The 25,663-nt window shown below is 41.3% G+C and overlaps 2 protein-coding genes across 2 annotated transcripts; one reads left to right on the top strand and one right to left on the bottom strand.

Moving 5' to 3' along the window:
* The first annotated feature begins 686 nt into the window (after window positions 1-686).
* pdia6 (protein disulfide isomerase family A, member 6) lies at window positions 687-7,987 on the top strand. The gene is made up of 13 exons (XM_080790936.1): window positions 687-821; window positions 1,177-1,318; window positions 1,664-1,721; window positions 1,839-1,965; window positions 2,156-2,262; window positions 2,704-2,843; window positions 3,836-3,950; window positions 4,945-5,085; window positions 5,258-5,342; window positions 5,750-5,822; window positions 5,923-6,081; window positions 6,203-6,299; window positions 7,002-7,987. The coding sequence occupies exons 1-13, from the start codon at window positions 785-787 to the stop codon at window positions 7,077-7,079; spliced, it is 1,359 nt and encodes a 452-aa protein (XP_080647062.1). The 5' UTR covers window positions 687-784; the 3' UTR covers window positions 7,080-7,987.
* Window positions 7,292-23,700, bottom strand: hpcal1 (hippocalcin-like 1). Its single transcript, XM_080790937.1, has 4 exons — window positions 23,391-23,700; window positions 14,464-14,968; window positions 11,689-11,794; window positions 7,292-8,681 (listed from the first exon to the last, which is right to left on the bottom strand). The coding sequence occupies exons 2-4, from the start codon at window positions 14,839-14,841 to the stop codon at window positions 8,584-8,586; spliced, it is 582 nt and encodes a 193-aa protein (XP_080647063.1). The 5' UTR covers window positions 14,842-14,968; window positions 23,391-23,700; the 3' UTR covers window positions 7,292-8,583.
* Window positions 23,701-25,663: the final 1,963 nt, after the last annotated feature.

The following is a 25,663-nucleotide window of genomic DNA, read 5'->3' as shown; positions in this document are numbered from 1 at the left end:
CATTGTGGATGTACTCAGGGCCTGGCGGCCTGCTACTAGTTGGCTCAGAAAATGTAACCCTCCAGCATCACTGACACTGAGAGAGAAGACCTGTGCCAATATTCAGCTTTCGGCATAGTATCTCATCTTTTACTTCCTCTAATAACAACCTAAAACATGAAACTTTGTTGGGAAAAAAAGGAAAAAAAAGTTGTCCTTTAAAGTCAGCCCTGGGAATCCGATTTGTATCTTTCCTTTGTGCAGCAGTTACACTATAATTGGTGACCTGTCTAATTCTGAATTCGCTGTGAAAACAATGTTTGGTTATTTTTTATTTTTTTATAGGTTAGGCATTTTGTTTATTTGTTTGTCTCTTGTTGACATTTAGGGCATACACAAATAAATAAATAAAGTATGTTTATAAACTACGGTATATAAAAGTTTGAAATTGCCTATCCTTTTCAATGCTAAAATATGCAGACGTTTTCATTGTTTAAAACGTGTTAATATGATGTCATGCTGCACTATAAATCCCGAACATTTATCTTAGAAAAGTTAATGAAAATGAATTAAATGCTTTGAAATGCTAAATGCTGGAGTCACAGAATTCAATAGGTCACCAATGTCGGTGGAACATCTGTTCCCCAATCCCCACCCTGCGTTGGTCAGTGATCTACACGGCGCACGGTGATTGGACGAGGCACAAAGTTGTCACCAGGCCACCAATCAACGTGGGCCACGGTAAGATTTTGCTGTGTACTTTTTAAAGCGGCGCGCTGCGTCAGTCAGTGTGTATTGGAAGCGGATGAGACCTGAAGTAGCGATGGGACCGATTTTACTAGGTAAATGTATTACAATTTGATCTTTCTGTCCGTTATGTACAATGCCAGTAGGCTGTTAATCGCAATAATGCATTCCGTTAAAAGAAATCCGGATAGCTAATGGCTATACGTGTGTAGTCAGTGGCAAAGCACTCACATGGGCCTCTGATAGTTGAATGGGTTGATGATAGTTTATATCCATTGTTCATAGTTATAAAAACATGACTTAATGCTGTTTTGCTCGCTTATTCCTTTGTGCATTTGAGCTGCCTATACGTCTGTGTTGGGTATCCTTGTTGTTTTTCTGTAAACAGAGACGACCCAAGACAAGAGGCCCAGATTGAAGTTAATTTATTTGTGATGTTATGTATTCTAGGTGTGTTGGTCTGTTCCCTGGTCCTGGCAGTCCAAGGGTTCTACTCGGCTAGTGATGATGTTGTTGAGCTCAATCCCTCCAATTTCCAGCGGGAGGTGATCCAGAGTGACAGCCTGTGGCTAGTTGAGTTCTATGCGCCATGGTGAGTGGATCATCTGCCGTGGGAAAAGTTGATTATGAGACCCAGACACACGATAAGCACACATGCATACAATATCTTAAAAAAAGTTGTATTTCACATTAGTCTTCTTTACCTGTACCTTTTAAATTACACATTTACCATATGCTTCTCAACTGTTTATTCATTGCAATATGAAAAATTGCTTGAAAGATTGAAAAAAAATCCAGCTTTTGAGATAGTGGGGTATTTGTGGGGCTTTAATTTCTACATGTCTATATTTTGCATGTCTATGTCAATATGAATGCAGTATGTCACTAAACCCCAGTGCGAAAAACTACACATACCTCCACTGTTTAATCTTCACAGGTGTGGCCACTGTCAAAGCCTGACTGCTGATTGGAAGAAAACAGCCACAGCCCTGAAGGTAAATTCGATGCAAACATCAGTAATTGTACGATACTCACTATAATGTGTGAAGCGTTTCTATAGATTATGAAAAATACTCTGCTCTGCTCCAGTCACATGTTGTGTGATTCGACAGGGTATTGTCAAGGTTGGTGCCATAGACGCAGACCAGCACAAGTCCTTGGGTGGACAGTATGGTGTCAGGGGCTTCCCCACCATCAAGATCTTTGGAGCTAACAAGAACAAGCCAGATGATTTCCAAGGTAACGTTAAAATCCTTTGCTCTGAAAAGCCAGCCTAGCTAGTTAGCACTGCATCGTCATTGATGGTGCATTATTATTGAATTCTGGAACTGTGCATTTTTATTGAATTTTGGAACTGACTGCAGTGAGAGAACCTGCTGCTTGGTTAAATATATGGTAAGGTAACCCTTGCAATACTTTCCTCCATCAGGTGGACGCACTAGCCAGGCTATTGTGGATGGAGCCCTGAATGCTGTCCGCGCACTGGTTAAGGACAGGCTCAGTGGCAGATCTGGAGGCTCTGACTACAGCAAACAAGTACACAAACTATTCAACCTCAGCATTGCCTTGTTGTTTGACAAGGACCATACTGTCGCCAATACATGTAATGGTCTACTGGGCTGTGGTTTCATATTTTTTGTCAGTGAATAAAGGTAGTCGAGGAAAAAATTTCGCCATAGTTTAGTGAAGTCGACGGAATTGAACTATAGCTAAGCCCCTCCCCAAACTGCTATGTTCCATACAGCTAAGCATAACATGGGTTAGAGTAGACAAACTTCTCCACCAATAGTTTTCCTATATGATAAAACATTGTTAAAAAAAAGGTCTGGTTCCAAAAATGAACCAGTATTTAATGTGTAAAATCCATGATATTTACATTGGAATGAATGAGCCCGGCTGAAAAGTGTCAAAGTGGGAGAGGGTGGGGCTTAGCTAAAGGTGAATTAACACTGCTGAGTGACTTGTGTATTTTTCCAGAGTGGTGGTGGTGGTGGTGGCGGTGGCAGCAAGGACGCTGTTGTGGAGCTCACTGATGACAACTTTGACAAACTGGTGCTTGATAGCGGTGACGTGTGGCTGGTGGAGTTCTTTGCGCCCTGGTGTGGACATTGCAAGAAGTGAGTGTCACATGATGTAACTGTGTGTAGTGTAGTTCAGTGTTAAGATGTGAATCGCATCATAACATTGAACTACAGTGTGGTTGAACACTGATCCACATATCACACATCTAGATTCTACCCGCTCACAAAATTATTTTGTTGGCTGTAAATAACAACGGGTTATGAGGTTTCCTTCCATATAGCTGCAATATGCAACTCAAGATTTTTTTTATAATGGGATGAATCTAGAGTTTCAATACCCTCCATTGACATAAACAACGTTAAACTCACCATCATTGCAGCTCTAGGCCAGGCTTGAATTATCCTCTTTCAATCTGCCTTCAGCTTTTGTTTCATAATTATCCACCATAGACATGTTATGAGCTACTTTCTGTCAAGACATTCTAAGCAAGTGTTGGCGTTTGGAAGCACTTATTATTAACGGGTTGCGCTGCTGCCTCCTGCATTATGTGCAAATTCGAAACAGTTGGTACACACTACAGGGCCGTTCAGTGACTTAGTTACGACGAGTGCTTCCAAACTCCAGCACTTAGAAAAAGAATCACCTGCACAGAATTTCTTGACAGAAAGTAGCTCATAACATGTCTACAGTGGATTTTTATGAAACAAAAGCACGGCAGATTGAAAGAGGATAATTCAAGTTGGCCTAGAGCTGCAATGATGGTGAGTTTAACGTTGTTTAATACATGCAGATCGCAAACGCAATTTGGATGAGTAGGGAGTCAATGGAGGGTATTGCAACTCTAGATTCATCCCATTATAAAAACATCTAGAGTTGCAAATTGCGGCTACCTTCCATAGTACTGCTTTTTAATGTTTAGAACATTAGTACTTTGCTGTATACTCAACTCAACATAATAATTATTTTTTGCAAACAAAGGACATCAGTTTGTTAATTGATTTAGTAACCATACTAGACTTTTCTTTCAAATAATGAGTATTTCATTTTGTTAATGTCCATATCATCAAATCATGTCTTTTGTCATCAGCCTTGAGCCTGAGTGGGCAGCTGCAGCCTCAACTGTAAAGGATCAGACTAAAGGCAAAATTCACCTGGGAGCTGTGGATGCTACCGTTCACCAGGGCCTTGCTAGCCGCTATGGGGTAAGCAAGAATCTTTTTGAACGCCTGTTGTGGGAATCTATAGGAACCAGCAGTGCAGCAGTCTACATAGAGATGTACTACATAGAGATGGACTAGAACAGGGATCTTCAATGTTTTTCAGGCCAAGGACCACTTAGCTGAGAGAGAGAGATGAAGCAGGGTCCCCCTACATATTGTGTTAATGTGTATTCTTTAGACATTTACTTTTTGGACCTTTTGGCTCAGTACTTTGTCTGCTCTTTTCTTCCAATGTGCAGTGTACTGTACACCAAAACACTTTGCCGAAAGTAGACGTTCTACAAGCTCAAAACGGGTTGCATTGTGAGCTTGTAGATCTGCAATGTTTCGGCTAATGTTACCCCCAGCATAGGGATATGGTTTAAGTGGTTATTGTAAAAAATAAAATTCCCTATTAAAAAGTCCCTATCGCATAATGATTTAGCAGCCTGCATACAGGACCCCTTGTTGAAGACCCCTGGACTAACAAGTGTAACACAGCAGGAGTCTCTATAGGACAAGGTATATTGAAGTGTTTAACATCAACATGCTACATTGAGATGGCTTGTGTTCATAGTAATTACTCTACCAAGCACCAGTAAAGTATTTTGCCAGATGGAAGCATAACTGATTTCATCTCCCTTTGTGGTTGGCCACATTAATGTAACACCTGTGCAACCCTACTGCAGACAGCCCTATGTTTATTATCTCAATTATCTTGTCTTTTGATCAGACAGCTGGGCTTTCTGAGTTTTCTTTTACTCAGTCTGAAGTCATTTCTTTAGCAGGAAGCTGCAGCATTTTAGTAGCTTAGTGCAATATTTCAGGACAGAAGATATGTAGCGACCTGGCTGTTATAGTAACTAATTTTACTGTTGGTAAGCATCTTTGTACTAATACAAGACAGACATAGTGGAGTTAAACTTGACAGCAGCAAAGAATTGTTGTCATAGTTTGATTAAAATGTTTAATTCTTGAATCACCGTTCTGTGTCCAGATCCGTGGATTCCCCAGCATCAAGATCTTCCGTAAAGGGGAGCAGCCTCAGGACTACCAAGGCGGCCGGACCCGTTCTGACATTGTTGCCGCGGCAATGGATCTATTCACTGACAATGCTCCCCCCCCTGAGCTGCTGGAGGTTAGTGCCACTGTGTACACACTACAGGACAGATTATTTGTGCACACTAAGGAATACAAATAAAAACTACAACCTGGCATCAAATAATAATTTCACCATGTTAAGGAATAGATGGTCCATTGCTTTATTTGTGAGTTCTCTCATAAAATGTGTTTGTGTGTGTGTGTCTCAGATCCTTAATGGAGACGTCTTGAAGAACACTTGTGAAGACAGCCAGCTATGTGTCATTTCTGTACTACCCCACATCCTGGACACTGGTGAGGTCACACTCTTGGCTCTTGGGCTCTGTGGTGTGGGTGATGGCTGATTTGGGCAGTCACACCTGGCCTAGGTCAAACTGAGCTGGTATGACTACTGATACAGTACATCTAATCGATGCATGCAGGATAATGTGCTTCAGATGTGCACAGTCATATCCTGTTAAACCATTCAGGACGGGAACCCCTTTTGGTGTTTTAAGCATTATGTTATGCTTTAGCTGTTGAAAAATAGCAGATCTACAAGCTCATAGCGTGGCAGCAAGTGCCGCGCTACAGGCTTTTCTACAGGCTCCAAAAAGCCTCCCCTCTAGTCAAAGTGTAGAGAAAACCACTTGTCACTTGGAGATTTAAAGGAAGACTAGTCAAAGCTTTCAATCCTTCATCCTTGTATTTCGACCCAACAGGTGCTGCTGGTAGAAATGGCTACCTGGAGGTCTTGATGAAGATGGCTGAGAAGAACAAGAAGATGATGTGGGGGTAAGAGTTCTATTTGTGAGGGATGATTATGATCAGAGACTGAGTAAATAAAATGTGTACTGTGAGTAATCTCTCAACTTCTTTCAACATTGATTCTCAGGTGGCTGTGGACAGAAGCTGGAGCCCAGATGGATCTGGAGTCCTCTCTGGGTATTGGTGGGTTTGGCTACCCCGCTATGGCCGCCATCAACACCCGCAAGATGAAGTTTGCTCTTCTCCGAGGCTCCTTCAGCGGGACCGGCATTAATGACTTCCTCAGGTAGAGGGCGATACCTAAATGTTGTTATAAATGACATTGGTATAACGGGGTGTCACTGCGTACACACATCGTGATACGTGTCTGATCTTATTGAATGCTATTGTGGCTCCCCTTTTTATAGGGATTTGTCTGTGGGCCGCGGCTCTACAGCTACAATTGGAGGTGGCGCCTTCCCCAAGATCAGCAAAGTAGACGCCTGGGATGGGAAAGATGGAGAGGTAGGTTGGAAGACTGTAATAAGTTAAAGATGGAGTCTTGTGATTTTTGTACTTTTTCTGTTTTGTATGCGTCTATGGAGTTAACATTGCTCTAATAGCTAGACCCCCAGGTGTGGTTAGAATATTTAAATGTCTTCCATGTGTCATTTTGGTTTCTTCCTGAAAGCCTTCGAGTCAAAAGAGGCAGTGCTGTGATTTCTTTCCACCCTAAAACATGATCATCAGGTATTATTATATAAGGAGGTTGATTTGTTTTCAAAAAAAGTGTACGGTATTTGTTAAAACGACATTTTTATGTGGACACGCCCACTAGTTCATTAAGTATGGGTAGTGATCCACCTGAACTGAAGCCGCACCCACAACTGTTGTTTGTTAAAGGGGGGAGGGGTTAGGGGAGGGGATGATATTATAATGTCACCATATCACTGTTTTTTTTTTCTCCATTGGCACGTTTGACTGTCAAGGTTTCAGCCTCTAGGAAGAAACCTTAAATACAAAGGGAATACGTCATTGCACATGTTTTGTCTTGACTGTAGATACTAGCCATATATGTAGACTTAAAATGTGAATCTATCAAAAATGGAAACTATCTTTTTGCTAATCTAAAAATCTATTTGGACAAGAATCTATGAGCAGGGAAGTGCGTATGCTACCCTTATTTGTGTATCTGTAGTTTCATCTTGTGCCATTTGTCCTTCACAGCTTCCTGTTGAGGAGGACTACGACCTCAGCGACGTGGACCTCGACGACGATGAACTTGGTGGCAGAATTGAATTATGAGCCAAAACGGGGGCTGGGGCTGATCCAGACTGGCCTGGTTTGTTCCGGTCTGGACCGGCCAGACCCTGTGTGCAACGTGCCTCTCCTCTCCTGTGGATGAATGGGAGGCCAGGTCGCTCAGTTACTGAAATACTCCAGAAGAGTCAACCTGAAGAGTTTTAACATCTTTCTTGTCAGTCAGATGGGGGGGGGGGGGGGGGGGGTTTGGGGGGTTGTGGCCTCCAGTGAACTCTGCTACACAGACCTGCTGAATGTTAGATGCTGCACAGTTCTACTGGTCCCCGCCCTCTGGGGGAGAGAGGGGGTGGGAGGAGTTCAGTTGAAGTTGTTTTCAGACATCGTTCTCTGTTTTCTCGTTTAGCCTGCCCCCGTGTCGGACAGCTTTATTGTGGTAATTTTCAGTAAGGCTGCACAATTAACTGAAAATCGTGATTTAAAATAAATATATATATATATCACAATTAATCCAAACATATTTGACACACAGCCTTGTGCAACCCATCTCCCCATCCTTCAGGCAAAATGAAATCTCAACCAATTGTCCAAAGAGATACAGTATGGCACTGATGAGCACAATAAGCTACAAATGTATTAGGAAAATTATTTAAAAATATAATTATCTTTAATCATTAAAATATTACACAAACTAATCAAGAGCCATAGCCCAATTGTGCAGCCTTAATGTTCAGAAACTCTTAACATGCCCAACCTGATGTGACTTATGTAATGTTTATAATTAAATTGTTTGGTTTTTAATTCAGTGGTTGGTGGTTTTGCAGCTTGACTGTCCAGGACAAGGGGAGAGGATACAGTTTGAAGTTTTTGTGTAGATTTTTCTTACACAACTTTATTTCAATTGCGTGAAAACAATGACTTTTGTTACAAAAAATAAAAAGGAATAAAAATAATCACTGCCTTCTTATTCATGTAAACTGTTACAATATCAGAAATATAAAGATCACGGAGTGCATGCAATACGAAAGGCATATTGAGAGTACTTTTATAGAATTTTTACCAAGTAACATTTAAGTTTATTTTCTCTTAGAGTGACCAAGTACAAAGATAAAACCTGCAAATATAATCCTATTGGTACAAATATGGCACTTGACAAAGTAAAAACACTTTAAAGTATATACAGAATGGCTTAATTGAAGAACATCGTAATCCACTGGGCAGTGACAGGAGGGAGCCATATCCATGCAACATGGAGAACTTTGATAATGTAAACATTTAGTGAATATGAAAACACCAAGTTGTCAGGTAATGGCGTGACGAACAGAACCATGGTCAAGTTAACACCATTAGCTGTATGCATGCAGGTGTGGGTTTTGTCTGTATTTGGATTAATGCTTTAACAAGATGACAATTAACCATGCTTAGTTGACTGGAACCCCCCTAGTATAGGGCTCTAAACGATCAATGGAATGAATAGATGCATACTTGGGGAGAGGGAGAGATGGCGATAATGTCTATTTCAGCATCCATCTGTCCCGGTCTTTTATTCTTAGAACTGACGAGATGTGCCCTGGTCAGATTGCAGTAGCCTGACAATGGAAGGGTCACTTTTGGCACCTCTAATGAACTCTTCCAGTGACAGCCTGCCTGTGGAAGAAGAACACATTACATATACATCTGGTGGAGTCATGGCTTAAGCCAGCAGGTGATGCTGTTGCATCAATTTAACTTCTTGGCCAATAATTCAAGCTAGACTATGGTCTTTTGACTCTTTCCTATGACACCCTCCACCCATTAGTAATAGTATACTGTATAAACCATACTATAGCCCAGTGATACTCAACCTCAGGCCCGCGGGCCACATCAGGCCCGCGGGACCATTATGACTGGCCCACCAATGAAAATCTAAAAAAAAGAAGAAAAACAAATCTGGAAAATGAAATAAAAATAAATAAATCTGAATGAAGTTATCTTTAATTACATTATTATAAGTAATACTATTAGAGTTGTACTATTACTCGAACGAAAATAAAAGCTTGGGGGGGGGAGATGCAATGCAAATGAAAGACATATACTGTGTATCCCTATTCCCTGACATAATTTTATAGCTAAACGGACAGAATTCTATTTTATTTGAATGATGAAACCCAGCTGCCATTAATAGTTGGAAATTGCGGAAATTGCGGAAATTGTAATTGCGGAAATTGCGGAAATGGAAATTGCGGAAATGGTAATTGCGGAAATGGTGGAAATGGAAATTGCGGAAATGGAAATTGAGGAAATTGCGGAAATGGAAATTGCGGAAATTGCGGCAGACAGACAGACAGCTACTCATGGAGAATTGGACAGGCAGGCAGTCAGACAGACAGCTACTCATAGACAGGCAGACAGACAGCTACTCATGGAGAATTGGACAGGCAGGCAGACAGCTACTCATGGACAATTGGACAGGCAGGAAGGCAGACAGCTACTCATAGACAGACAGACAGCTACTCATGGACAATTGGACAGGCAGGAAGGCAGACAGCTACTCATAGACAGACAGACAGCTACTCATAGACAATTGGGCAGGCATGCAGGCAGACAGCTACTCATAGACAGACAGACAGCTACTCATGGACAATTGGACAGGCAGGAAGGCAGACAGCTACTCATAGACAGGCAGACAGACAGACAGCTACTCATGGACAATTAGGCAGGCAGGCAGACAGCTACTCATAGACAGGCAGACAGACAGCTACTCATGGACAATTAGGCAGGCAGGCAGACAGCTACTCAGACAGGCAGACAGACAGCTACTCATGGACAATTGGACAGGCAGGCAGGCAGACAGACAGACAGCTACTCATAGACAGGCAGGCAGACAGCTACTCATAGACAGGCAGACAGTAAGACAGCTACTCATAACAAATAACTACTCATGGACAGACAGACAGGCAGGCAGGCAAAGAGCTACTCATGTTATGTTATTATGTTATTATAACAGCTACTCATGTTATGTGCAATAATTTGTGCAGTTATGGAAACAGCTCTTTGTGTTTATGCAAGAAAATGTAACACATTTATTTATTTACATATTGTGTGCATGCACATTGTACTTTGATACATTTTGCGAAAATAAAGCAATTGAAAGAGAGAAGTTATCAAGTATCATTAATGTCGTAATTTTATCTACTGGCCCCTTGCCATTTTTGTAATGTGGCCCACAGGTAAATCTATTTGAGTATCCCTGCTATAGCCTACACCATTTGATGGCGGTCCCCAGCTAAATGAGGAACAGTTTAAACGGTTCAAACACTATTATTTTTTCAGCTATTTGAAAATAGCCGATCTACATGTTCAACGCATTGTGATTATTTTATGAGCTTGTGTAGATTGAAAAAGGTTGACAAATGCTGATGAATCATCTCTTATGGAGGTCCCTGGCACACAACAATCTTCTCAAATGGAGGTCTGACAATCCCCTGCTCCCCCCCCCCCCCACCCACCCCCCCTCTCTCTCTCTCTCGTTACTGGTGATGCATTGAACATCAGAGGCCCTATCATCTCATCCCTCATATCCCTTACCCCCCCAACCCCTTTACCCCTTATGTTTCTTTTCCCTTTTTACCTCCTTACATGATTGTTTATTTTTATATAGAAGTGTATATTTGTACATCTCTAAATGATCTGATGGTGGACCCTGTCGTAAACAAGTGTAATGCTTTACTGTGTGTCGTCCACAATAACTGTTTCCTCTTAGCAGAATTGTCATAAGTTGAAGGTGACATTGAAGTGTTTATTCCAGAAATGTGAATAAACACTAACACTAAATTAGATCTGTTATTTTGTTATTTTCAATAAATTTAAATCTTTTTGCCACAAGTCGCTTATAATAAGCAGACATGGCAACACTGACTGTGACAACTGAATAGGAAGTGTCAGTGTGGAAGAAGTGAAGCAGAAGCACACACTCACTTCCTGTGTGTGTGTGTGTGTGTGTGTGTGTGTGTGTGTGTGTGTGTGTGTGTGTCAGTAAGCTCCTTGGGAAACAGGTGAATTACACTGGGTCTACTTCTGGACAGTTAATGTGAGCGCCTAATGTGTACACTGTAAACAGCCATGACTACAGTAGCTGAAAACTCCCCCCAGATACCCCATCCAGGATGGATTAATGAGAAAGTGTTCAAAACTAGCTGGAGAATCAAGCAAGAGAGGAGTCACAAATTGAAGAGCATCTCTCCATGGTGGCAGAAGAGCACCAAAGCTGCATGACTTCAGCTAATTCAGGTTAGTTCATGGGTGTTTGGCTCTGGCTGGCAGGTGTGACATCTTCAAATTACAATCTAGCCTAGTTTGGATGGATGATTCCTGTTTATGCTGTGTATTTGTTCTGCTTGTCTGTTCCCTGGTTGCTGTGGAAACTAGTTAGCGCTCACTCCTAGCCGCAATTTGCAACACTAGGTTGTTTTATAATGTGATGAATCTAGAGTTGCAATACGATGTTTTGCGGTTCTTCAGTGGTTCTTTGGGATAGCAGAGGATGTGCTGTATAGCACTTGAGTCTTCAGTTGTTCTTTGGGATGGTTCAACTTCTGGTGCTATATACTGTAGCACCTCAGGGTATTTCAGTGGTTTCACAATGACTACAAACATTTAGATGTGTGTCTCTTACCATCATTGTCAATATCCATCTGTCTGAAGATCTTGTCTGTCCTTTTCTCTGGTGTTGATTCATCTTCAGGCATCTTCATCACTGATGACACCATCTTGTATATTGCCTGTAGAGGATGGGGGATAAATGAGCATGTATAGCAGGGGTCTTCAATGTTTTTCAGAGATTAAGCAGGGAGTAGAGACCACCTCCCCTACTACTCTACTCTACTATTTCATAGACTTGTAACAGGTCGTCATTTGGTTTGCTGGGAGTGCAAACAAGTCACTTGATCAATATTGTAAAAAATATTGTTCTTCAGTTTTCAGATTCTATTAATATGTTGTGATTAATATGATTCATCTTAATGCGTATTGTGATCGTCAGACATTTAAACACTTAAACCTTCAATTCAACCCTAAAAACTTTAGTAGACCTTAATTGGCTCTGTACTTAGTCTGCTCTTTTCCCTCTGCACCAAATCGAAGAGGTATTAATAGCAGTGCATTCTTTAACCAGGGTAGATCACATTTTAATCTCTTTTTCAAGTGGGCAATGCTTCATACTGTAGTTCATACACGGTTACTTGTACACACATTCACACCTGGAAGCTGGCCATTTACAAACACACTGTTTACGCTTATAAGCGACTTGGGCTTGTTTGTAGTTCCTTCCTAATGTTGTTTATATCAGTGGTTCTCAAAGTGTGTGTGTGTGTGTGTGTGTGTGTGTGTGTGTGTGTGTGTGTGTGTGTGTGTGTGTGGGGATAGAAGGATCATGTTGTATATTAGAATGGAAGGGGCTTGGGGATCGGATTATATCAACATGAACGTGCCTGCCGCCGAGAAAAGCTAAAGGACCCTAAACTCCTTATGATCTTCGCAAGCGAAGAACCAGCCATCGTGTGTGTGTGTGTGTGTGAGAGACCTAGTCGCTTCTTCTGGGCATGCATCTTCATGACCTGACTACTTGTTTCTCTCTCAAACAGTTTTATATGGTTGGATATGCAGCTCTACTGTTCCACTGAGCAGTTATAGACTTAGGTGTCTTGCTCAAGGGCAGTTTTAATGTTGCATACAATTTCAGAAGGATTATGTTGCTAGTGCTAATGCTAAAAAATGATTTTCTCTCCTGTTTTTTTCAGTTAAAAGTAGATTATAATGTTCAATGTTTTGTTATGCTACAAGAATTGCAAATGGTTAATGCATAGTAAGGAGTATAACATAAATAATAATCTAGTCAGGGCTACTTTGACCACGGGTGTTCTTTTGACATACATTTTTGTGTACTCCCAAACCTAGTGGACTGAGCTAATATTGATATGGCCCAGGCAGCCGTTCAGTTAACCATGTCGGAAGAGTAAATATAGCCACTTTGATAAGAGGAATAAAAATAGAAAGGGCAGCCTGTATCCACTATCCAGAATCCACAATGAAAATATCATGACTTTAGATTTAGAAAAGGAACAATAAACAGCTATAGAAACCTACAAGAAACCTTATATATTGTTAATGTTTATTATTGACATATTAGGAGGCGGTGGCACACAGCCAAGTACTGTAGAAAATGAAGAATAAGAATGTCTCTCCACAAGAAGAGAGAGGGAGAGACATCTTCATGCAGCTGATAAAATATTCTCAAATAGCCTATTATATACTACCTCTCATAACTTAACGTAGGGCCTAACGCAGTAACGACCATGCACTATGTTTGGACACCTTGTTTCAATGTTTAGGATAATTTTTGTTTCAGCCACCGAGCCACGTACGTCTCCTGATATGATTAGATCACATTATTAATAATGCTCCCAATAGATTTTAAGCTTGTGTGTTTTCACTTTATGCACGAGAACATTGGTTTTGTTGCTAGAAACTTATTCTGCTCGTCTTCCACTCCAGATAGGAATGCACCTCATGCCGGGGGCGCACTTCACACCATAGGCTATAGTCAATCTAAGGTTTGACCCAAAATAAATTGCAATAGTAATCGTTCAAGGTTTTTTATGATCCTTAGGGTCATCCAAATTATATATTAAAAATTGTTGTATTGACAAATTGTGGATCATGTTAAAATCTGGGATTGTAGGTTGGGGTACACATTTGGGCGTGGCTATGGCTGAATTTAGTGAGTTGAGTGTTTTTCATGCAAAACTAATGCTTGGAATGGATTCAGAATCATGCAAACCCCCTAGTTTGGCACGTCACATGCTACTTAAAGCATAATTCAATTTTGAAATTTATGCTTTATAGATTTTTAATGGTTTTAAGTTCAACCCCTGAATTTACCATGATCCACAATTTTTCAAAACAGCAATTTTTAATATATAATTTGGATGACCCTATGAATCATAAAAAACCTTGAACGATTACTATTGCAATTTATTTTGGGTCAAACCTTAGATTGACTAGCCTATGGTGTGAAGTGCCCCCGCCCCTTTTTAGCTTAGATTGACTGACCTACCAGGGGCACAAGCTGGTTCTTAAAGGTGATGGCACCTGACACTCTGGTTTAATTAATGTAACACCCCAAACACACCATGACTAATTCATGGCCCTTTTTCGCTGAGCGCAGACACATGGCACCCACGTTTAGCATCCTCTGACTACAATTGCACTGGACACACCCCCATGGCAGAAGTTAAGACCATGCAGCATTAAAATAGTTAATAATTTAACTCCAAATCGCGTTTTTGGTTTCATTTTTCACTCTTTAGAAAAGTAAATTAATTAAATTAAATTAATTTAGTAAATTAACAAAGTTATTGTGTGCCCTCTGAAAAACACAACATTTCCCCACCTGCACGATCTCCAGCATCTCTGCACGGCTGATGTATCCATTACCATCCAGGTCATACATGCTGAAGGCCCAGCGCAGCTTCTGTTCCAGGCCGCCCCGAGATGTCACACTCAACGCAATGATGAATTCCCGGAAGTCTATGGTGGCATCGGCGTTGGTGTCAAAGGTGCGGAAGACGTGCTCTGCGAACTTTGATGCGTCTCCGTATGGGAAAAAGTTTGCATAAATCTTCTTGAATTCCTCAACGGTGAGGTGCCCCGTAGGGCAATCCTTGAGGAAGCCGCGGTACCACTCCTGCAGCTCATGGTCAGAGAATTCAGTGTTTTCCCTCAGGTCGGTCAGGACCTCAGGACGGAGTTTGCTGTTTTGTTTTCCCATGATGCAATGCTCGTTCACAGACAGACAGACCTGGTCCCCCTACAATACTTCTCTACTCTATGGACCTGGTCCCCTACAATGTCTGCTCTACTCCCCGACGTCCCCGGCTGCCTGTTTTCCTCCGATCCTGTGGGAGAGATGAACAATTTTCTCATTAGTATCCCGTGAATTACATAAATGATTAATTGGCTCAATAACTCCTCACCATGTGCAGTGTTTTATAATAAAACTTGTGTGGAAGATTAATTGTGGTGTGCCAAGTGGTGATTTCAACTGAGGGGCATTTTATATGAAGCAACAAGATAAGATTAAAGACTACAATATATCCCAATGCCCCTCTCAGTGGGCTGAGAACTGGTCTCTGTATGGTTGCATTGATAATTTATCGACCATTCACCGTCTTAAAGCATAGCAAGTTTCAGAAAAGATAGTTTCTCAATACAGGTATACAGGTGACCGTTACTCTATGAGCTACATTGATTAAACGTAAGGAGAGATTCAGCACATGTACATACTAATAACTAATGTAGTCAAGTTTTGATGAATTGAACAAGGTGGACCCTGTTGTAAACAAGTGTAATGCTTTATTGGGTCGTCCACTCACAGTTAACAGTCTTTGTATTGAGTTATGCTTGAAATGTACTGTAATTCTGCAAAATGTTAATAAATATTTCAATCAATCAATGGTGACTTCAACTTGGTATGTGAACTGAAGGCTATCATTCATCAAATACAAAGCGGATATGGTTATGATGTGTGGAATCTTGTGGACAATGTATTCCTTTTGGTTTATTTATGTGCCTTATGTAAATTCTGTCTCCATGGTAACATTTCGAACATTGTGTTTATTTGTGTATACAGATACATTCAGGATTGGGACTTGAGGGTGCACATAAACAGCTTATCCTGAAGAAGAAACATAACCAGGATATTAACTGAAAATCACTGTGCATGCATCACACTCATTGAAGTGCAGGTGTGTGTGTCTGGGGTGGGTGTGTGCACGCTGTGCTGTCGGTTGGAATTTCTCATGGGAGTCGTGGCAGTGGGAAGATTAACCATTTTTCCAGCCAACTTTCCACAATGAGCAATAGCGACAGCCAGAGGGATTGATACTGTGAAATATCGCATTAGTAGGAGCCATTAAAAATAACATCAGAGCTGTGCAGGCGCAGCTGCAGTAATTTGAAGCCATGGTGAACAACATGGAGGTAATGCCACCCAGCATCAGGTTTATTTGTCACATCACAGGTTTACTGGTGTAAAGAATGTGTACTGTGATAATTGGTATATAGCCTATGGTGTGTAGGACATTGGCATCATAATGACTTACAGCCCAAAGCAAAGAGTTTAGCCTATTGCTTATTTTCTCTTTCCTTTCCTTTCCTTTTCTCCTCTCCCCAAGGCAGCATTCTTTAAAGATGTGTGCTGGAACTGGGTGGGACAATAAAGAGAGACGTGGGAGTACGAATGATGGAGTAATAGTACTGGAAATCGTTCCTGGTTATACTAAACCAGCTGCTCTTCCCTTTTGCACACAGCATGAGTTTAATGACATATTGATCCAATCTGAATAACTTCTATCTCACCTACAGTATCTATGTTACCATAGGTCATGCGCTCATTGGAGAGAGATGTCTCTCTTTTCGTCTTTTGTTACTGTTCCAATTATTGAAAAGCTATTGGCACCAGAATGGGCTACCAAAGATGGAGTCTTTTATGTGCACCTCATTTCTCATACAGCCGTGTGGATGTAATTTCCGGCAATTTCATTAATCAGAATTGTAGCATGCTGTGGAGATTAGAGGGATGGGGCAGGTTTAGGAGAACAGTGACTGATTCAAATCCTTGCCAATTTTCTCTAAGGCTTTCAATCATTGAAAGCAATGCCCCCCCCCCCACACACACACACACAACCCACCCCCACACACATACACACACAAGGGACGTTAATAGTTAATCATTAATCAATCAATCGCTGTTAAGAAATTATTCAATTAAACTTAAAGGACCACTCCACCACTTTTCAACCTATCTTCATATACAGTAATTGGTACTCACCAATGATCATGATAAAATAGTAAAAATACAACAATTCTTTCCTACTCAGTCTGTGTCTCATAGGAGGGCTGTGGACAGTTCAGAAACCAGTGACATCATCGATGGGGAACCCAAGCTAATAGAAACTGCAGGCTTTCTATTCCTGAAAAGTTGCATTACGAAAATGGAAGCCATCGTTCTCACGACAATACAAATCTAAATATATATTTTTAAATACTGTTAAAAAAGAATCTGCCTAACGATGATGTCACTGGTGGACAGGTTTCTGAATTGCTGACAGCCCTCCTATAGTCCGGCAGCCAACAGGTTTTCTTTTTTTTAAGTGGGAAATTTGGAACCCCCGTCCCCGTCCCCCTCCCTACACAGAGTTGCAACACTCACACTTTTATTGGCCTAAAATATTATATACATACATTAATGAATCCACTTGCTGACCAGCTGTCGTAATTTTTTTATAGGGGGATAATGGTATGTTTGGTGGTATGGTATGTATTTTTTTTGTTGCATTATAATCCGACCACCCCGGCCTTTCTGTCAGGGGGGTGGCTGTGTGTCGTTAATGATGTTCATTAATATTTGATACAGCCAGTTTCTGGAAAAAATGGAATTAATGTGGCCGCAAAAGCCTTGAAACTACATATGAAGGCAATGTCGCTGCTAATATACGTCACGCCCAGCTGTCAACACATTGCGTTCCTGAGATTCCTCGTTGACATAAGCTCAGCTGGTGGTGACTCAACTCGTACTAACCACGAAACATTAAATATAAATAAAATAAAAATAAAAATAAACCTATTTAACATTCCGTTTATGTTGTGCGACAGGCAGATGCAGCCACCCGCAGCCACCCGCCTACCCGGAAATGTAGTATCTGGGTTTTTTGACTCGTTTCTAACGGTTATTTTGTTACTCTTTGGGTATATTTGTACGTTTTCCACGTTCAGACGATGCTTCATATCCATATGAGTGAAAAGGCCGGGGTGATCGGTTTATTTTTCAAACGCAGTTCTTATATGAAGAGATCTAAAATCCCCCTATGGGGATTATAATGCAAATAAAAAATACATGAACCTGGGGACTGACGCCCTCTACCGACAGTGACGTCAGGACTTCGGTGCTCTATAAACATCCTATATAAGACAAGATTTTCTTAATTTCATTACTTTAACAGTTAACAATTAATTGAAGATTCTGCAGTTCTATCATTGGGCGGTTTTCTGTGAATGTAATGCTGTCTACGCGCACACGACCGAGGAGCGTACATGTGGGCCCCCTGTTAGCCACAGAAACGTCTCTGCTTTTGCATGTGATGTGACAACTTAAGACATTTCATTCTATTCTTCATAAAAGACCATTTATTGGCCCTGTATCTGACTCAAACGGTCAAATAAATATTTGATTAAGGAATATATAATATGCCTTTGTATTCTTTCTGTCTAGCAGCAAAATGTAGGCTAGATTTTTATGTTAAACATTGAGGAAAATTAAGATTCTCAGATAAAAAAAACCCCACAGATTATCAACTAACCGGTTAATCGATCGATAATGTTCTCAATGATCAATTAATGAATTAATCAATAATTTTGATTAGTAACACTCTCACACGCGCACACACACACACACACACACACACACACACACACACACACACACACACACACACACACACACACACACACACACACACACACACACACACAGTGTCCTGTTCCGTCAAACACATTATGCATGGACACAGCCCTGGCTAAGACCCAAGCCCCTTACGTTCTAATGTAAACATGATCCTTCTATACACCACACACACACACACACACACACACACACACACACACACACACACAATTTAACCATTTTTTTATGTCCACACAAAGTACACAAATATTATAGGTGCATTAGAGTTACATCTGCAAAATCATGGCATGTGTTTTCATGATACAATAGGCATGTCACTCAGTACTCTATGGCATAGAGTACTGAGTGACATGCCTATGATAGATGCCATAGAGTCTATGCAGTGACGTAGAGTCTGTGGGGGCCGGGGGGCCAGGGCCCCCATGAGGAATTCGACCAGGGCTCTCGGCCCCCATGAGGAATTGGACCTGAATATATATATATATATATATATATATTCGCCGGGTGGGCGGCCCCCATGACGATTATAAAAACATTTCGTCTCTGACTATGGGTATAAGTAACAGCGTCTCCGCCATCTATTTTACAAGAGAGAACCTGCACGTCACATTAGCTCAGGGCAGGATTGAAGTTTAGCAACACTGCTGCACACTTCAGCGGACACGATCACACGCCACGGAGCACGGCCAGCCTCCCCGGACCTCGCGAAAAAACACCCTCCGCTCCCCCCACCAATGTGCGCGGCCGACCTGCAGCGCAGACTTGCATGTAATACCCAAATTTAATACATTTCCCCCAAAAAACACACTTAGCACATATAGCCCCCGCACTGCATGTTGGGAGAGACACAGCTTAATGTAGGGGTCACCGATTGCTGTGCAACATCCCCCTCATGTTCTCACCACCCATTTCGGCTACACCACACACACTAAACTACACAATTCTCCACCCGCAACACAGATCCCTTATTGGCTAGCCCGCTCACATGCCGATCCCCACGCAGCAAAACACAGCTGGGATTGGCCAGCCACACACACACTACATCTCATCGGCATAACCTTAGAGTGCACAACACGCATAGTCGGATGCCAAGTTCTTCCGAGCATTATTTCCCAGTCCCACCACGGACTCATAGTAACCTCGCAACAGTATCACTGCAGACACATGAGTTCACACTGTGGAGGGTTTTTGTATGGCATCGAGCGAGTGGACGTAATGGGGGGGGGGTGACTGTGTGTGTGTGTGTGCGTGCGGTGAAATCCTAGTATATGACGGCTGTCAATTATAGCAGAGACACCACAATACTTTGCCAGCCTTTTTGCCTCCTTTGTGGGCATCCCAAGTTGTTGGAACCCTCTAACAACCAGTCTGTGCGTATGCCCTAGGCTGCCAAATATAAAAACAAATAGTCTGCACCTATAGAGCGTCGCAGTCCCGCCCCCTCGAGAGACCCGGAAAATAAATCGGCGTTAATTTTCCTCATAGACTTTTCAAAAAGTATTTATTTAAAGACGTTTATGCCGCGGACAAAGCCAACTCTTGTCCTGACAAATCATGACAATAAACACAATGTTTTGGGCCAAACAAAGAATTCGAAAGTAGAAAAAAACGGCAGGTTACAACACTTTTTCTGTTGTTGTTTTTCTTCTTTGTAATTGTTTGTTTGGTCCAAAATATTGTGTTTGTTGTCATGATTTGTTACGACAAGAGTTGGCTTTGTACGACGCTTATAAGGTCTTTAAATAAATACGTTTCGAAATGTCTATGGTAAAAATGCATTGGAAATTATTTCCTGGGCCTGGTGTCGTCATGAAAGGGGGTGGGACTGCGACGCTCTATAGCCCAGCTCTGAGATGTTATGTAGAAGTGGTTGGTATTTTATGACCTTAGTCATAAAGGCTTCCGCTATGGTCAACACACACACACACACACACACACACACACCCCTCTTCCGTCCTAATGCAACAGGATGAGGAGTAGGCAGTGTGACCCCCTCCACAGGACGGGGTCACATGGTCTTTTCCAGGGACAGCTCACTGCGCTGCTGGCAGAGCTGGACCAGACATAAATACAGGCGTTGCTATTTTATTGCACACAAAACCACATGAAGCACTACAAAAAAATCCATTCTGGAAGACTGAAAAGTGCTGTGTTGATGTTGTACTGGGCCTGTGTCATGTTCCCAAAAGGAGATAGTATAAATAGTTGTTCTTACAAAACTGACAAATATAATCAAATGGATAAACTATCACTTCTCTGTGGGTTGACTAAACATACTGGATCTTTTCAAGTAATGTCTTCCCTCCCCCAGAATGTTTTCATGTTATTTGGGGAATTGCACGTTTCAGGAGTACACTATATGATAAAGAGATGGGAGGATAGTTATGGCAGTCATTCAAATGGTAGACGTTTAGGCAGGTCTAATGGATAATGGTTGCCTCCACATTGCTAATTACGTAACACGGCGCACATAGCTGCCAGGAAAATAATATTGATATAATTATCCTTACACACACAGTCACTCACACACACACACACACACACACACACACACGTATGGTTGTGTTTGCAGGGCAGAATAACATTTTACGAGTGTTTCCACAGCTGGGGTATTTATAGGCGAATGTTGAGCTTCCATGTGAATTGTGTGCGTGTGGTTAGAAAGAGAGAGGTGCGTGCGCGTGTGTGTGTGTGTGTGTGTGTGTGTGTGTGTGTGTGTGTGTCTGTGTGTGTGTGTGTATGTGTGTGTGTGCATTAACCCATGCATTGAATATGTGACATTGTCAAGTGTGCACAGACTTGGAGCGCTGCTCGACGTACAACAGCCCATTGGGAATTATCCAACACCAAGTTGAGTCTTTGCAGTTCTCCACAATTACACAGCAACAGGCTCTCCCTTGTCACTCTGGTCACTATACGCTGCCTTGCAACCCCCCACAACCTCCATGCATGGCTGCACGTTCCACTTCTTCCACTGGGCCTCAGCCCGCTTTATACTGTTAAGGATGAAGCATCCCTTAGCTAATGAGACTGTTTCACATGGGCTTCGAGCTCGTGCCTCCCTTCACTCTCACGTGTGGTAGTGTGTGTGTGTGTGTGTGTGTGTGTGTGGGGGGGAGATCTCATCCTTTGGTCCATTCTTTCCCCTATACTGGATAGCTGATCACTATAAAAGCAACTGCAGCCCGTTTTAACCATTTGGACAATTCCCAGTCTCCTCCCAGAATAGAATTGGCAGGGCATCTTGTGTCACGGGGTCACAATTTCCCATCACTGAGAAAATATTATTCTGTCCGTCTGTATTGCAGCTCCTTTTTGATAGGAACGCAAATTGAATAAACTGACATGCTCATGGTGGTTGGAGTGAAAACAGACATTCATTTCACGTGTCAGGGAGGCACGTTGTGCACAGGATGAGCCACGCTGCATGTGCTGCAGTCAACCCAGCTCGGTGCTCGTCTGTCTGCCGGTGCAAAAAATCCATAGTACCGTGGGTAAAGAGTTTGGTCTGATGTAGGGCTGTTGTCCCGATCCTGATCGGAATTCGGGGCCGATCACGTCATTTTCAAATGATCAGAATCGGATCGGGAGCAAAAAAACGTGATCGGGACATCCCTAGTATCAATATTATATCCATTATGATATTAGACTGGATATTGTCTGTGGTTTTCGATATTGTACTATTGTGATATGGCATCTGATATCTGATCAGGAAAAATCGGTATCGGCAGATACTCAAAATCAAATGATTGGAATCGGATCGGGAGCAAAAAAACCTGATCGGGACATCCCTATATAGTCTGATGTGTATACCATCTATACTTGCAGGAGAAAGGGCGAGCAAATGAGCTTTCCAGGCATTCTCGCTTTGGCAAGTTTTTCATAGCAGTTTTTCTCTGAACTGCTGTATGCCATACATACTACATGCATAGTGTAAGGATTGAGTCCCTTGGCACACCAGTAGCCAAGGCAACAGGGTAGTAGTGCTATAAGGCTCAAGAGAGAGGGAGGCGGTGCAACTAGTGATCACAGGACAGGAGCTGTGTGCAGACCAACATGAATACTGTACATGTTGTCTTGACTCTTGTGTATTAATAACCAATCATAATAATCATTATATTATCTACAAACAGGATCCTGGTACATATTTGTGAATAAAACAATGTTATGTATTGTTTTTGTCTCTCGGAATGAAGTAGCAATTAAAAATCCACAAATTATTTTGAATGTGCAAATGTTAACCACCCCAAGACCTTTAATATTTCATACTTTTACAAGATCTTTAAGCTCACAGATCTTTCTCTCTCTCTTTTTTTTCTTTTTTTGAAACCTCAAGTCAGGTGAAACTGGTCAACTGAATAATAGGCAGATAGCCTATACTGCACTTTGTATAGGCCTATCTGAGAACATTTTGGTTGAAAATGTCGAATTATGACAAGAAAGTAGCTTTTTTTGCCTTTTTGTATATTATATATAATATATATATATATATATATATATATATATTTATTTATTTATTTTTTTCGCGCATCACTTTGACTTTTTTTTAGAAAAGTGATCAATGAATAAAGTTAATATAAAGAATATGTCCCATAGGCAAATTAGTTACCCTGTCTGGCTGGCCGCACCTTGTCCTTTAAGTTATTTACCAATAGGTTTCTCCAAATAATGTCACTTTAGCATGACAGCATCTCTTCCATATGAAGTCTAAGCCCCTGGCTGCAGCAGTTTTGCGCGAATGAAGGCTAAAGTTACTGGTCTTTTCTTGTGGTCTACCAGGTAGGTAATGGTATACGTATTAGAAGTATAGAACACATTTGTTTAGGGGAAAAGCCAAAAATGTTAATAGAACTTACCGCTTTACGAACTGTATGAGCGTCGGTGGATGGTCTGGTAAACCCACTCCTCGGCTTTAGAAATTGGCTCACGATTAAGTTCGCTTCACGTCTACTCATGAAACTCAAATACAAAAACACTTTCAGATGGTCGAGTAGGCTAGTTGCCTCAGCCTCAGGCTACACAGAGAGTGTCAGAGATCGAGTTGCTTTAAACGGGGTTTGGTTTGTTTAATAACATACGTTTTCTTTTTAAATAGGCTATAACATATAATATATGTTAAATCGTTAAAGATTAGGCCTATAATTGCTAGGGCTGGGGCAGCGGCAAGTTGTATCATTTTGTAGGATGTGGCATAGGTTTTCATTCGACTCGCCCAATTTCATGTGGGGGTTTTACATTTCGAGTAAATGTTATACACTTTGGTGTATAATGTATTTTGATTTCCCGGCATAATTTGGGATTTGGATCATTTTAAAGCGTAGCCTGTATTGAAATGCTTGAATAAATGCAGCCGTATTAGTTAACTGCATTTTCTACATTGTGGCAAACAATCCTCTGATCCCCTACACACGCAGAGTAGAACATTCCATTCGCTCCCGAGATCCGCTCCTCCTCGTAACTTCGCGTGTCATGGAAATGTGGAAAACGAAACGATTTATTCATCTTACCGTCAAATCTTTAGGCACCGTTAGATATCTCCATCATCTTCCCCACATTTACACCATTTAAAAAAATATGCTGTTTTTTATTTTGTTTTTCATGCTAGCAGGCAATAGGGCAGGCAGTCAGCTATAGCCTAATAACTGAATAGTCATAGTCATAAAGATTGCCTATAGCAATATTGCAAAAATATAGGCTAGGCTACTTTTTATGTCAGTGGAAGATAAGAAACAAATAGGCTATTAGTAATAGCTTACACAAACATTTTTGTGTGGATTGTGGAAGTACTTTCCAAAGCAAATGGATTAATCAGAATTTCTTTCTTTCTTTTCTCCCCTACATTTCCCAGGACGGAGAGGGTTATCGAGTGTTCAATTGAGAATATCAGTGACAGAATGACTTCCCATGGCGAAGTGACGTTGCAGACAGGGTGGTATGTATGTCACTGTCAGCACTTGTAGAGCGTTGATAAATAATTAACACTCTCTCTCTCTCTCTCTCTCTCTCTCTCTCTCTCTCTCTCTCTCTCTCTCTCTCTCTCTGACTCTCTGAAGCCTGACACCTGTGTTTTTAACACATGGAGTGGAGTGTTTATGTCCTCCGAATAGCTAGTGAGCACAACAGCTTTGGAGGGGGAGGGAGGATTCCTAACACTAATACTGTATAACACTCACCAACACTATTGATTGACAGCTGTGACGGTCTACTAAAATCAGTTTGTCGTGTGCTGTATAGCCTAGCTGTATATGTTGCTGTATTATTATGCTCCATTGTACCAGAGTACATTTGAAGAAAAAAAGTAATAGAATAGATAATAATAAAAACTACTATTTAATTTAGTCTTCAACAGATTAGTAGCCTACATCATTTGCACTAGCATGATGTGGCAGCTCTTCTCAGAATCCTAATTATCCACTGGAGGGCACTAAAGCAAATCCACTCTCATTGTACAATATAGGTTTGACCACGGCCATAGATGTTAATGCAGTTTATTCAAACACATGTTAACCAAAGATATTTGGTGTGTAGAGGTACAAAGCTAGGGGCCCTGGCCGGGGGACTCACTCCGGTCAGGGAAGTTTAGAGTTAGAGAGTGCTGCTGCTGTTGTGACATGACTGCCACATGTGTGAAGTGTATTTATTGTCCTGGTATGAGTATTGAAAGAAAATGAAACATAACATACTGGGTGATAACAATATATTGGTTAAAATATATTGAATATTTAACCCCCAAAATTTTGTGTTGTCATCGTCATTCATTTTCAGTGGACAAGGTTTGATCATAGGTGGGAGCTGTGGGGGAAAAGTTAGCAATACAATAGTTCCAGGAAGTGAGGTACCGGGAACATCTATAAAAGTACAGGAAGTGAGGCCAGGCATTCCATTTTAGGTACATCAAAAAGAGTCTGAGTGTAATAAGAGTGCAATACCAAACCATAATCAGAAATTGATAAAGCAATGCATTTCCTTTGTATTTTTCTGACTATGGATTACTTGATTTTTCCCCGTAAAATAGAAGATCTACAATGTTTGGTTTGATTACCTTTGGATTACTTTTGGGATTACTTTTTGATAACATTAACATTTGTATTTTGAAATCTTGATTGTTCATTTGATTCAAATTATTATT

Source organism: Protomyctophum bolini, assembly GCF_963924005.1.
Source record: "Protomyctophum bolini genome assembly, chromosome: 19".
Classification (NCBI taxonomy): domain Eukaryota; kingdom Metazoa; phylum Chordata; class Actinopteri; order Myctophiformes; family Myctophidae; genus Protomyctophum; species Protomyctophum bolini.
This window is presented reverse-complemented; position numbering and strand designations above follow the sequence as displayed.

What these genes read in the sequence shown, in the direction of transcription:
- hpcal1 (XM_080790937.1), bottom strand. Translation starts at nt 14,841, where the DNA reads ATGGGAAAACAAAACAGCAAACTCCGTCCTGAGGTCCTGACCGACCTG. An exon ending in AGATGCTGGAGATCGTGCAG is followed by an intron (nt 11,795 to 14,463) that starts GTGGGGAAATGT and finishes CATCCTCTACAG; the next exon opens with GCAATATACAAGATGGTGTC. An exon ending in GATGGATATTGACAATGATG is followed by an intron (nt 8,682 to 11,688) that starts GTAAGAGACACA and finishes CTTCTTCCACAG; the next exon opens with GCAGGCTGTCACTGGAAGAG.
- pdia6 (XM_080790936.1), top strand. Translation starts at nt 785, where the DNA reads ATGAGACCTGAAGTAGCGATGGGACCGATTTTACTAG. An exon ending in CAAGCCAGATGATTTCCAAG is followed by an intron (nt 1,966 to 2,155) that starts GTAACGTTAAAA and finishes TTCCTCCATCAG; the next exon opens with GTGGACGCACTAGCCAGGCT. An exon ending in GGCATTAATGACTTCCTCAG is followed by an intron (nt 6,082 to 6,202) that starts GTAGAGGGCGAT and finishes CCCTTTTTATAG; the next exon opens with GGATTTGTCTGTGGGCCGCG.